At 45.9% G+C, this 13484-nt stretch overlaps 1 protein-coding gene across 1 annotated transcript; it reads right to left on the bottom strand.

Annotated features, from left to right (window-relative positions):
- Nucleotides 1–10574: 10574 nt before the first annotated feature.
- LOC122009472 (COBRA-like protein 10) lies at nucleotides 10575–12971 on the bottom strand. Its single transcript, XM_042565642.1, has 2 exons — nucleotides 12413–12971; nucleotides 10575–12329 (listed from the first exon to the last, which is right to left on the bottom strand). The coding sequence occupies exons 1-2, from the start codon at nucleotides 12969–12971 to the stop codon at nucleotides 10894–10896; spliced, it is 1995 nt and encodes a 664-aa protein (XP_042421576.1). The 3' UTR covers nucleotides 10575–10893.
- Nucleotides 12972–13484: the final 513 nt, after the last annotated feature.

The following is a 13484-nucleotide window of genomic DNA, read 5'->3' as shown; positions in this document are numbered from 1 at the left end:
CCTTTCCCTTCCTCTTAATGTAAATTGATCGTCGGTTTCGAGAACGGTGGCGTACGCTTACGCGTCCGAATCTACGCCAACAATCAGAACGATGAAGTATAGCAGCAGTATGACCTCCCGTTCATGATGCTGTGATTTATTTTTCTCATGATGATTTTTAATCGGATGTGGGAGTGCTGAGAACGAATAATTTCATCTTTTGTCACAATAAGTACATCTTCATATTATATCATATCAATATTCTATTGAAACATCTCTAATAATTCGAATTTTAAATAATTTTTATATGATTTGCCGGATGCTCGCATCGGAAGGCGGAGACGAGGGTGGGGGTGCCGGCGAGGGCGGCCCAGCGATCTTTTTCCGGAGGGAAGGCCAATCGATCCGGCGGCCGGAACGGATGGAACGCGCCCGGGACCAGCGATTCAGCTGCGTGCTCACGCGCCGCGGCGACGACGGCGGTTCGGGACCAGGGTCAACCGCCCGGCCCGGTTCCTCCTGGTCCTGGACGAGACAAGAGGAGACGAAAGGGAGTTTGGGGATGGAACGAGGGCCCCACGGAGGAGAGCGAGGCAGGAGCAAGGGAACAGGACGGAGATTGGATTGCAACATGGGATGGGAGGGAAGGTATTAACGAATCGGTACTGATCGCGTGGATTTCCTTTCCCTTCCTCTTAATGTAAATTGATCGTCGGTTTCGAGAACGGTGGCGTACGCTTACGCGTCCGAATCTACGCCAACAATCAGAACGATGAAATATAGCAGCAGTAAGGACCTCCAGTTCACGATGCTGTGATTTATTTTCCTCGTGATGATTTTTAGTCGGGTGCGGGAGTACTGAAAACGAATAATTTCATCTTTTGTCACAATAAGTACATCTCCATATTATACTGATCCGGTGGTAAGAGTCCGGGACCCCCTAACGAGGGGTCAACGTCACGTGAAGGTCAAAAGGTCAGGTGGTCCGTCGAAGAATGATGAGCCGACCGGACTCATGAGAAAAGGGCAAGTCGATCGGTCTGCCAGTAAACATCTGATAGTAAAAGGCGCCCTGACAGGGATCGGGGTTCCGACGCTCAATGAAACAGTAAATAATGACCGAGCGGAAGGCCTAAGAGAAGGCATGACGTAATGGGCGCGCCGCCCGACCGACGCATGGAATTAGGGCCGTCCGGACGGCGCTCTTCGTCTAGCCGGCCGGATGGACGTCCTAGCCGGCGGTGGGTAAATAGGGACAGGAACATCTGCTGACAGCCGTCAAGTCGTATGGCTAAGCCATACTCCTAGTCTGACAACGGGGTATCCTGTTGTCCCATCGAATGCGCGATTGGACTGTTGCAGTATGGCGTCAGGTAAGCTTTCTGACAAACACATACCGAGATATGGGCTGTGGACACGTACGCGCCTCGGTGGACGTGTAGAAGCTCTTTCACCGCTCTATATAAAGAGCCGCAGACTTCGCCGGAGGTACGCGATATACAACCTTTGGAGCTACTTTTTACACCACTTGCTTGCCTGACTTGAGCGTCGGAGGGTCGCCGCCGGGAACCCCTTCCCGGCCCGACTTCTGTGCAGGTTCGCCGGAGCTTCGGACGACTAGTCGGAGATCTATATCAGCAAATCGGAGAGCGCCACGTGCCCAGCGGCCGTTGAGTCAGCGTTCGGACAGGATCAAATTGGCGCCGTATGTGGGAACGCTCCTACATCCGAACGGAAACAATGGACGAGGTTGGACGACAACACACGGTGACGCTTTCCACGGAGGAACTCGACGTTCTGATCGAGTTGAGGGCCGCCAAGCTCGTGGAACAAAAACAGAAAGCGACGGCCGAGCGGCCAGAGTAGCAGGCAACATCAGCGTCTGGCGGTCGAGCAGAAGCACCACCTGCCACCGTTACATTTCATCGAGCTCTATTCCGCACCCCCGAAGCCGCACCCACTCATAGAGATCGGGGATCTTCTTCTGATGAGATGCCGAGACGAGACAACAGAAAAGGCAAGGCCCCCCGAGCGAACGCTTCTCCCGAGCGGAAGCACCGACTGCCACAGTCCCATTTCCCTCAAAAGCAGATACTTCATCTCCGAATTCAACTTATAGCAAGCCCCTCCTTCTGGAACCTCAAGAGCGGGAGTTTGATGTCAGGCGATGAATTTACCACATACGAGGAAATTGGGTGGACGAGCTGCCGAGCGGATGAAGATGGATTGGTACTTGGATCCACCATGAAGCGCAAATTATCTCCAGCCTTTCCGGGGCAAGGTGAAAGGTGCACCAATAGAATGTGTGCTGTATATTTTTCGTTTGGTTGTATATTTGAAATGCAGAAGGTAAAATGTTATAATGTGCGCAATTGGTATTATCGGCCGAGCGACCTATCTTCATGGTGTATAAGATCCGAGTCAAGCGCTCGATGCCAAAGGCCCCGAGCCATTCGGCCAGAGGTATAATATCTGAGCCAAGCGCTCGATGAAGAAGGCCTCGAGCCGTTCGGCTGGAGGTATAGTATCCGAGCCAAGCGCTCGATGAAGAAGGCCTCGAGCTGTTCGGCTGGAGGTATAGTATCCGAGCCAAACGCTCGATGCCGAAGGCCCCGAGTCGTTCGGCCGGAGGTATAATATACGAGCCAAATGCTTGACGAGGAAGACCTCGCGCCGTTCGGCCAGGAGTACAGTATCTGAGCCCAACGCTCGACAAAGAAGACCCCGAGCCGTTCGGCCGAGAGTTTGTTATCCGAGCCAAGCGCTTGACGAAGAAGACCCCGAGCCGTTCGGTCGAGAGTACGTTATCCGAGCTGGGTGAAAGGTGCGCTAGATGTAAATTTATATACATTTCGGTCGCCTATGTCCTTGTAATGCAGGAAGCAAAATTATAAAGATGGCAAATATCTTCGCCGATTGGCTGTGTTAAAAATAGCCTTAAAGGCCGTCGAGCTCCGACGTTAAAAATCGAGAGACGAGCCGACGTCTATAAACCCTCCGAGTGGAAGACCGTCGAGCTCCGACGTTAAATATCGAGAGACGAGCTGGCGTCTATAAACCGTCCGAGCGGAAGACCGTCGAGCTCGGAAAGTAAATATCGAGAGACGAGCCGGCGTCTATAAACCCTCCGAGCGGAAGACCGTCGAGCTCCGACGTTAAATATCGAGCGACGAGCCGGCGTCTATAAACGTCCGAGCGGAAGACCGTCGAGCTCCGACGTTAAATATCGAGAGACGAGCCGGCGTCTATAAACGTCCGAGCGGAAGACCGTCGAGCTCCGACGTTAAATATCGAGAGACGAGCCGGCGTCTATAAACGTCCGAGCGGAAGACCGTCGAGCTCCGACGTTAAATATCGAGGCTGCAAGCGTCCGAGAACGCCGCCAATAGAGGAGGCGTCTATAAACGTCCGAGCGGAAGACCGTCGAGCTCCGACGTTAAATATCGAGAGACGAGCGGGCGTCTATAAACGTCCGAGCGGAAGACCGTCGAGCTCCGACGTTAAATATCGAGAGACGAGCCGGCGTCTATAAACGTCCGAGCGGAAGACCGTCGAGCTTCGGCGTTAAATATCGAGAGACGAGCCGGCGTCTATAAACGTCCGAGCGGAAGACCGTCGAGCTCCGACGTTAAATATCGAGAGACGAGCCGGCGTCTATAAACGTCCGAGTGGAAGACCGTCGAGCTTCAACGTTAAATATCGAAAGACGAGCCGGCGTCTATAAACATCCGAGCGGAAAATCGTCGAGCTCCGACGTTAAATATCGAGAGACGAGCCGGCGTCTATAAACGTCCGAGCAGAAGACCGTCGAGCTCCGACGTTAAATATCGAGAGACGAGCCGGCGTCTATAAACGTCCGAGCGGAAGACCGTCGAGCTCCGACGTTAAATATCGAGAGACGAGCCGGCGTCTAGTCCGAGCGGAAGACCGTCGAGCTCCGACGTTAAATATCGAGAGACGAGCCGGCGTCTGTAAACGTCCGAGCGGAAGAGCCATCCATGTAATATATTCCGGCGATAAGAAGCCGATCGACGACAAAGCTTGTTCTTTAAGACCCCTGAGTAGCCGAGCGGGTCGCATAGCAAAATCTATGGAAAACCCCTTTGAGGTAAGGCGCAAAGCAAAAGATGGTTAATTAGAATTAAAGACGTGAGCACGTGAACGAGTGACATTCGCGCGCCGAGCGGCTGTGCAATCGCATGGAGAAAGAAAAAGGCTTGCCAAAACAAAAATTGCAAGGAAGGGAAGATGATCCATTTACGCCAAGCACTGGGCAAACGAAAAAAGTTACAGCAAAAAATAAGTTTGGCCGAGCGGCGAAGATACAAAAAAAAAAAGTTGGTAAAAAACCCTCCTCACGCATCAAATTCAAAAAGAGCATCAGGAATGGCCCCCATCACGGTTGCCAGGTCCTCTGATGGGATGGTCAGCTCAGTGGAAAGGTGGCCTTTGGTCTTCAAGTAATCCACAGCCGCCTTAATCGCCTCTTCGAAAGTGAGGGAAATTTTGTCGGTAAATTTCTCTCCGAATTCGTCCGAGCGGACAAACGCCTTCCTCACTTCGTCAGAACGAGCCGACTCCCCGTCCTAATACTCTTTAAGCGTGGCCTGGGCAGCATCATTAGCAGCCTGGAGATCCTTTAAATCCCCTTCGAATTTGAGCAAATCAGCCGAGCGTCCTAATGCAGTGATCATTGCTCAGTCAGATCGGTAGTCCAGTCAGTCGGACTTCGCCTCCTTCGACTAGACTCGAGGGGAAGGCAAGTGATCCGGTGGTAAGAGCCCGGAACCCCCTAACGAGGGGTCAACGTCACGTGGAGGTCAAAAGGCCAGGTGGTCCTTCGAAGAAGGGTGAGCCGACCGGACTCATGAGAAAAGGGCAAGCCGATCGGTCTGCCAGTAAACATCTGATAGTAAAAGGCGCCCTGACACGGATCGGGGTTCCGACGCTCAATGAAACAGTAAATAATGACCGAGCGGAAGGCCTAAGAGAAGGCAGGACGTAATGGGCGCGTCGCCCGGCCGACGCAGGGAATTAGGGCCGTCCGGACGACGCTCTTCGTCTAGCCGGCCGGATGGACGTCCTGGCCGGCGGTGGGTAAATAGGGACAGGAACATCTGCTGACAGCCGTCAAGTCGTATGGCTAAGTCATACTCCTAGTCTGACAACGGGGTGTTCTGTTGTCTCATCGAAGGCGCGATGGGACTGTTGCAGTATGGCGTCAGGTAAGCTTTCTGACAAACACATACCGAGGTATGGGCTGCGGACACATACGCGCCTCGGTGGGCGTGTAGAAGCTCTTTCACCGCTCTATATAAAGAGCCGCAGACTTCGCCGGAGGTACGCGATATACAACCTTTGGAGCTACTTTTTCCACCACTTGCTTGCCTGACTTGAGCGTCGGAGGGTCGTCGCCGGGAACCCCTTCCCGGCCCGACTTCTGTGCAGGTTCGCCGGAGCTTCGGACGACTAGACGGAGATCTATATCAGCAAATCGGAGAGCGCCACGTGCCCAGCGTCCGTTGAGTCAGCGTTCGGACAGGATCATATACCATATCAATATTCTATTGAAACATCTCTAATAATTAGAATTTTAAATAATTTTTATATGATTTATTTTATAATATATAATTACATGACTGCATGCATATTACATCAATTTTAATATGAAAAAACAGCTTTGAAATTTCATTACTACTCTTTAACAACAAATTTGAAACTTTATATCCACATTGATTAAAACTTTTTATTTAGTTTTTTTTTTCATTTTACAAATCTCTTTAAAAATCTTGTATTGGAGTTGCTCTAAGCATGTCAAGAAACTTGAAATTATAAAAGAATCCATATGCATATTAATTCTGTCAAGAAGCGATAAAGACGAATCGACATGGTATCAAATTTAATCATGTCTAACAGTGATCAGAATAGATCATCGATGGTGATGTAACTTGTAGATCGACTATTTTAAAAACTCTTGAGAAAAAATATAAATAGTTAGTAAGTAGCTAAAGTTTTATAGTGCAATTACTCTGACGATCGAATTAAAAATAATGGTGGTGTAAAAATGACAGCGAGTAGGAACAAGTGAAAGAAAATATGTAGACGTGTGTGTGCGCCTACATGTGTCAACGGAAAATGACCTAATTTTATAATGTCTCTCGTAATCTTGATATTATCTTGTAATTAATCAATATGTCTTATCATTGTGCTTATATCGCGAGAGGAGATCCTCTGGACCGCTTTTTGTGGTCCAGAGGATGCTCCCTTTTCATGTATTGGTGGGGATGTATGATCCCCACCTATTTTACAAGTGGGGACCATGTATCCCCATCAATAGATGCAAAGGGAGCATTCTCTGGACCGCAAAAGCGGTCCAGAGGATCCGCCCTCTTATATTGCATCCATCAATCACATTAGTACGAAGAATACTACATCCATCAATCACATTGGTATAGAGAAGGTGTAAGTAGTTATATATAGATACGATCATGTGACAAACCCACGTAATGTATTAATGACAATAACCAAGCTTTTTGGCTTGGAGGCCTCTTGGGCTGCTAGCTAGAAGATGGACTTTTCAGGGAGCCCATTTATGTAAATGGCCTAATTGGGTCATAGTGATATCCTCAAAAGGAGCAAAGTTTTATAGGTGATATAACAAGTCAACATTAACTCTTTTAGGATCCGTTCGATCGACCGATAGGACGAGTGGGAATAGAGAACTGAGCGAATTCGGTCCAAGGCCAAGCAGACGTTAGAAAGCTAAGTCCCAAGTGAGTCCGGTCCGCATCGAGAGTGGGGTCCACAGGGAACCTGCCTAATCGACAAGGCTAATCGGGAGTATGGGGAGTTGAGTCCAGAGTAAGTCCGGTCTACGTCGGATGTGGGGTTCACAAAGAACCTTCCATAGCATTAAATGCACCTCCAATGTATAAAATCTGATCCTGAATAGCTCGCTCCTTATAATCGACAAAATCTAATTTTATCTGATGAACATTACTCAAGGCGCCTTCAAAGCTCCCGAAGGCGCCTCGAGTACTATTCACCCGAGATACTTTGTGCTCCATTTGTTCTACAAAATGTGTTAGTCCAACACTAAAATATGTAACCTGTAAAACAAAGTTAGCACAAATAATAATAAGCAGTAATAATTAGTTTCTATCCTTCCAGGACCAGAAACTAGTCAAGGTCTCAGTTCAGGGATCCAAAATGGACCTAAACTGGACCAACGCCTAAAGTCCAAAGTTGGACTCGTCCTCACCGCAATTCTCTCCTCCAGTGACTTACCTTTACTTACCAACTTGTAGTCTATCGACTGGTCTCTTGACCTACCAGGTTTTCTTGCCAATTGTCATGTCCGCTGACCCAACTGGACTTCAGTCAGCTGTTAGGTCCCACGGATCCAGCCAGACTTCCTACCAGATATCAAGTCGACCTTTTGACCTATCCAGGTTTCGCACCAACTATCAGGTACTCAGACCTAGCTGAGTTTCATCCTGGTGTTAGGTCCTCTAAACTCATCAGTTCCTACACACTTGGTAAATACATTAGATTACAATAACACCTAACTTAATTCACTTATTATTCATCAAACCTGAGTTAGACCATTAGTACAAATTGCACCAACATATACTATATCTCTAAGGCTTTGGAGGTAAGTACCCTAGAAGAATTATTCTCGACTTTGGAATTATATGAGTCTCGATGTGTAGAAGTTACAAAAGAAAGAGAATGAAGTCGGAACCTAGCCTTGCAAGCCAAGAAGGACGAACCGGATTTTGACACATCACTTGATGAAGATGAAACAACTTCTATGGTAAGGAAGTTTTTAAAAAATTTCAAGTCTAATAACTTTGATAAGAAACCGGCAACGAATTGAAGCTTCTTCGAGGCAAAAGAAAAATCAAATGCTACAATTGTAAAGAAGAAGGTCACATAAAAGACAACTATCCAAAACTGAAGAACAAGACAAAAGAGAAGGATAAAGGGTCAAATAAATCAAACACAAGAACCTCATAGCAACATGGGACGAGTCGTCATCTGAGTCCTAGTTGGAAGCGGATGCTGGACTAACACTGATAGCATATCACCAGAAAAATGACAAAAGTACCTCAAAGATGAGCATCGACGAAGGGGGAGACAATTCAGAAGAAAACAACGATGAAGGGAGAGCATCGAATAACGAGACCGAGTCGATGAGTGAGGTATGTTCTCTACCTCCCAATAAATTGTATAAATTTATCAAAATACTTTTTAGAAGTTCAGGTAAACTTGAAAGAAAAAACAAACAATCAAGAAATGAGAATTTAGAATTATGAGTTACGTTAGTAAAATCATGTCTATTAGAAGATTTCAATAAATTAAAGGTTAAAAATGAAAAGTTGAAGAATCAAATAGAAAAATAATCATTCATCTTCAAATGTCCAATATTTTAAAAATTCTCATAGGCTTAACTAGTATTTTAAATTTCATAAGAATCAAATTAAAAAAGTGATATGAAAATATATTTCAAGAAAATATCATATTAATACAGTAGGCAAAAATTTATTTGGGTTCCTAAATCATTCTTAGATTAAATAAATTTTTTTACATGTTGCAAATTTAATTTACTTTAATTTTATTTATAAAATTAAGTATTTCATATACTTCTATTCATATTTTTATTGAAATTTTTTCCTATGTTACAAAAAATTAATAATAAGTTAGTATTAAAATTTTAGGATTTTTTAACGAATATATAATTTTTATTAATTTTTTATTAAAAAAGTAATTAAAAATTTAAAATTTTTTGGAGATAAATTTTAAAAAATCTGATATTTTTGGATAATTACTATTGTATTTTTAATGTTTTAAAAAATCAACCAGGTTTTTATGATTATAAAATTATTTTTAAATATTTATTTTTGATAAAAATTTTCTTTATTCAAAATATTTTCTATAGTTAAATTAAAAAATATTCTATACTTGAAATTTTTATCATGTTCACAAATTATTATTATTATTTTTGACCAAAAAAAAAATCAATATTTTTAACACTTTAAAATAATTTTTAAATTACTTTTTTTTTATAAATCTAGTTTTTAATTTTATAAATATGAATATTCAGAAAATAATTCTCAAAAAATTTTCTCAAACTTGCTAACTATTTCAATCACTCTTAAAAAAAATTTAGATTTTATTTGATATATACCCCTATTTTTAATGTGAGCAAAGGGTAACAAATTAGGAAGTAAGTTTAGGGGTATATAATTTTTTTATTATTTTATTACTAAATTATTATACTTACTTGCAATAATCACTTATTTTATTATTTTTTATTACCCTAACTGAGTTTAGATTGATGCATATTAAAAAGGGGAAAATTATAATAACCTTGGGTTAGTTTTAATGTGATCAATCAAGTTAAGTTAGACTCAACATCTTTGATGTCTTGTGTCTAAGTGTGCAGGAATTTAGTATTAGAATTAAAAGATTTTTGATATTTCTAGAATAGTATAATATTATTCATTTTGGACCTAAACCCTTATGATTTTGGTCTTAGGCTCTATATAAAAGACCTCATACCAATAGAGATATTTTTTTTTTATAAACTCATGATCTTTCCCATGTATTTTGAACGTGAGACTATGACCTTGCTCTAATACTAATTGTTAGGACTAAAAGATTTCTGATATCTCCATAATAGTATGATATTGTCCACTTTGAAACTTAGTCCTTGTGATTTTGATATAGGGCTTTATCTAAAAGATCTCATACCAATGGAGATATCTTTTTTTTTATAAATCCACAATCTTTTTCATGTATTTTCAATGTAGGACGACTTTGTTACTACCTTGCAACCCCAACACTTAGGAACACAAGAAATCAAGCGGAAGACGCAGCGGACGAGAAGGATGTCATGAGAAGCGAGTCGATAGACTCGGTGCATCCGAGGGACTGGAAGCTGAGGAAGAGTTCACCGGTGGAGGGAGAAGGACGCGCGCAACGCTTTTCAGGGACGAAAAATCAGAATAGAAGACTGCTCAAGGAGAGAAGATCAGAGTTGGATTCAGGTGAGCTTAACTCTGGATGGTTGGAGAATCACCCAAGCGACCGGAACAGTAGCTAGATAAAGTTAACTCTGTGCTGACTTTATCCAGGTGCCCGTATGGGGCCATACCAGCCTGGTACTAAACAGCCTAATAATAATAACTCAGTTTGCTCCTACATGTTTGGTTGATTGAAGACTGCTCAAGAAGAGAAGATCGGAGTTGGATTCAGGTGAGCTTAACTCTGGATGGCTGGAGAATCACCCAAGTGACCGAAGCAGTAGCAAGATAAAATTAACTCTGTGCTAACTTTGTCCAGGCGCCCGTATGGGGCCATACCAGCCTGGTACTAAACAGCCTAATAATACTAACTCAGTCTGCTCCTACATGTTTGGTTGATTGGGAGTGTGGGAGTTTAGTATAGCGTGAGTCAGGTCCGCTTTGGATGTGGGGTTCACAAAAAATTTATCTGATCAGCACGATCGATCAAGAGTGTGAGACTCTACTAGGCCGACTATTCGACTTTGACTATTACATATGAAAGCTCATTAATCCGACTTTTTCTATTCATCACATGAAATTTGATGATACAACTATATAGATCTTCTGCTTGACATATAGATCTTTGATGCAACTAAAGGATTTGAAGTTTCACGCACGTTAAATGATTTGCTCAGCTAAGCTCAGCTGTATTCATGCATCATTCAGCCGTGGCTGTGTGCCGGCCACTGCAAAAATGAGGCGTTGTGTCATATACACGATCGCCACAAAAGTTCCTAAAATTCCTCCCATCTCATCGAATATGACACTGGCGACATACCACCATGCCTGCTCAAGAGTCAAGCCATAGTTTCGTCGTGTTGTTTTGCTACCTAGCTCAACAATATTAATCCAAAGCCAATAGAAGAGCGACGACGGCAGCGAGCAGCATCACTATCCTGGAGCTAACAACACTACGTTGACGAGCTGCAGATGCTGCCGGAATCCTCCCCGGCAGCGCGCATTCTTCTCCGTTGAAGTAAACTCTGGTGGGGAACCCGTCGCCCTTCACAATGTCGATCCCCGGCGTCTCCTTCTTGGTGAAGGAAATTACTGATTGCTGTTTGCCGGGCACTCTCGGGTCGACCTGGGGGTTCTTGCCGTCCGTTTCGCCGATGAGGTAGTTGAGTCCCTCTAATCCTTGAAGGAAGAAGGTCCTGTTGATGACGCCGGGGCCTATCAGCTTCGTGGAGTTGAAGGAGTAAGCCCTCTCGTAGCCGCGGTAGGCCTTGTCCATCTGCACCGCCACGAACCAGTCCTTGAAGCTGTATTCTTCCCAGTTGAACAGGGTGATCCTGGCCGTCCACCCCTTGCGGTAGTTGGAAACGATGTGCCAATTGATGCTGACATCGCAATTGTCGAGGCAGGGCAGCCGCCGGGGGAGTTTGTAGTGTTTGATCTCGGCCCAGGCCTTGGCCTTAGCCGTGCGGTTCTCGGCTGGGATGAGCAGAGCTTCCGGGGGCAGAAGCAGAGCACGCCCGTCAGGATCGCAGGACCGGAATTTTGAGTTGTCGTTGCAGCCGCAGGCGCAGGTGTCGCAGGGGATGACGGAGTCGTTGTAGTAGGCGGAGTAGGAGACGCAGCACTGGGTGGCGCCCTTCTTGGGGCGGGTAGCGTTGCAGACCACCTGCCAGCTCGCGATGGCTTCCGACAGCGACATGAGCCCGTTGGAATCGGGGAACTCCATGGGGCTCACCCGGAACGGCGGGCCGCAGACGTAATTCGCGTTGAGCACGCCGTTGATCTTCCAGTTCGTGGGCGGGTATAAGGTGGTGCGGTTGAGGTCTGGCGGGATCTTGTAGACCTGCAGTTGGAAGATGGCCTTGGACTGAGAAGGGTCCATGGTGGGCGGGAGCAGAGTGCCGTTCTTGCAGCAGTAAGGCAGGTTGCCGATGTTATTGTCCTTGGCGCGCTCCGGAGGGAGGTCCACGATGGTGGGCTTCGTCTCGCAGTTCATGACGTTGGCGAAATCGAGGCCCTGGTAGTACTTCCCGGACTGGCCGTAAAAGCAGTCGGAGGAGTCCTTCCGGAGGGTGTAAGCGCCGCGCATGGTGTAGATGAACTCGCCGCGCTTCCACTCCCAGGTGAGATTCCAGTTGTCGAGGCGGCCGAGGGGGCTGTTGCTGTCGATGGTCACTTGGGCCATGTAGTTGCTCTCGTACGCCTGCAGCACATCGTAGGCGAAGGTGAGGTCGCCGTACCGGCGGGGGAGGAAGTGGCGGCTGTCCGTCTTGTTGGGCTTAAATTTGGGGTCTTTCACACAACACACGTACATCTGCGTCACTACATCAATGCCAACAACGTGATCGCCTCAAAGAATAATTAATGGAGATTGTAATTTAGACAAGATTGTGAGGATGTTTTACTTTTCTTAATGGGGGCAGGGCACTTGTAGCCGGGATTCTCCAGCTTGATCGTCCGGGGCATGGGCGTACCCGGCGGCTTCACCCCGAACTGTGTCCCCGTTAGGTCCACCACAGCCTGGATCTGCGACATGTCCCCCGCCGTCTCGATCGAGGTCAACAGGTCCGTCTGCGGGTACCCCGACAGGGTGGTTCCGTTCCCGACGTGCGCCGGGAAGTCAGTGCCGTCTGTGATCACGGCTCCTCCGACCGACACGAGGATCTCGTCGTGCTGGAAGCCAATGAACATGCTCCAGGCCTGGAGGTCCTGCGCCATGGTGTTGAGAACGGTGGCCTGCGCCTTGAACGCCCATGACTGCGCCGAGGCGTTCTTGACGCGGGGGAACTCCTTGGTGCGCGAGATGAAGTTGTAGGTCAGGAAGGCGCCATTGCAACTGTCCTGCGCCTTGGGCGGCGGTTGCGTCACCTCGTCGTTGTTGTCATAGTCCTGCGCGCGCGCGCCGGCTGCTAGGCAGAGGAGCAAGAGGGCGGCCGCCGGGAGAACAGGGATCCGGGACGGCATTGCGGATCTGACCTAGTTCGATCGTAATTCAAGAGAAGAGTTTTTTTTTTTTTTATCGAGGAATGAGAGAGGAAAAGGAAAGGGTGGAGGGAGTGAGAAGAAGACGGAGTCCAGCCCCAATGGACGCATTTGGCGGAAGCATTTTAACGGTTTGTCGCCAGATAAATTAAATAAAAATATATATATATATATATAAAGGATGAGCAAGTTTTCAAACTAAATTCCTCGATAGATAAAATTATTAAAAATATAAATATTTAATATTCCAGAAATTTTCTAAGAATGTCTCTGCTATTATTATTAAGAATTTAACTGTTATATTCTTTACATCAATTTTTTGAGTTATCCCTTGGCTATAAAACACGTTCTGTAATGTTGAAGCACAGCATCAGGTTGTCAAAAGAAGTTGATGTGAAGCATCAAACAGTTTTAGAAGTAATTCTGCTGTCAATCTTATGGATTCCTCTATAAAGTTTGATACTTGAAGATTTTAAAGATACATTTGCTAGTAAT

Source organism: Zingiber officinale, chromosome 8A, assembly GCF_018446385.1.
Source record: "Zingiber officinale cultivar Zhangliang chromosome 8A, Zo_v1.1, whole genome shotgun sequence".
Classification (NCBI taxonomy): domain Eukaryota; kingdom Viridiplantae; phylum Streptophyta; class Magnoliopsida; order Zingiberales; family Zingiberaceae; genus Zingiber; species Zingiber officinale.
Note: the sequence above shows the minus strand (reverse complement) of the source record. Positions and strands in the feature narration are given on the sequence as shown.

Bases quoted from the DNA above. Each gene is read 5' to 3' on its own strand.
- LOC122009472 (XM_042565642.1), bottom strand. From the start codon at position 12,971: ATGCCGTCCCGGATCCCTGTTCTCCCGGCGGCCGCCCTCTTGCTCCTC. The intron at 12,330-12,412 runs GTAAAACATCCT...GCATTGATGTAG, and splicing joins CCCTGCCCCCATTAAGAAAA to TGACGCAGATGTACGTGTGT.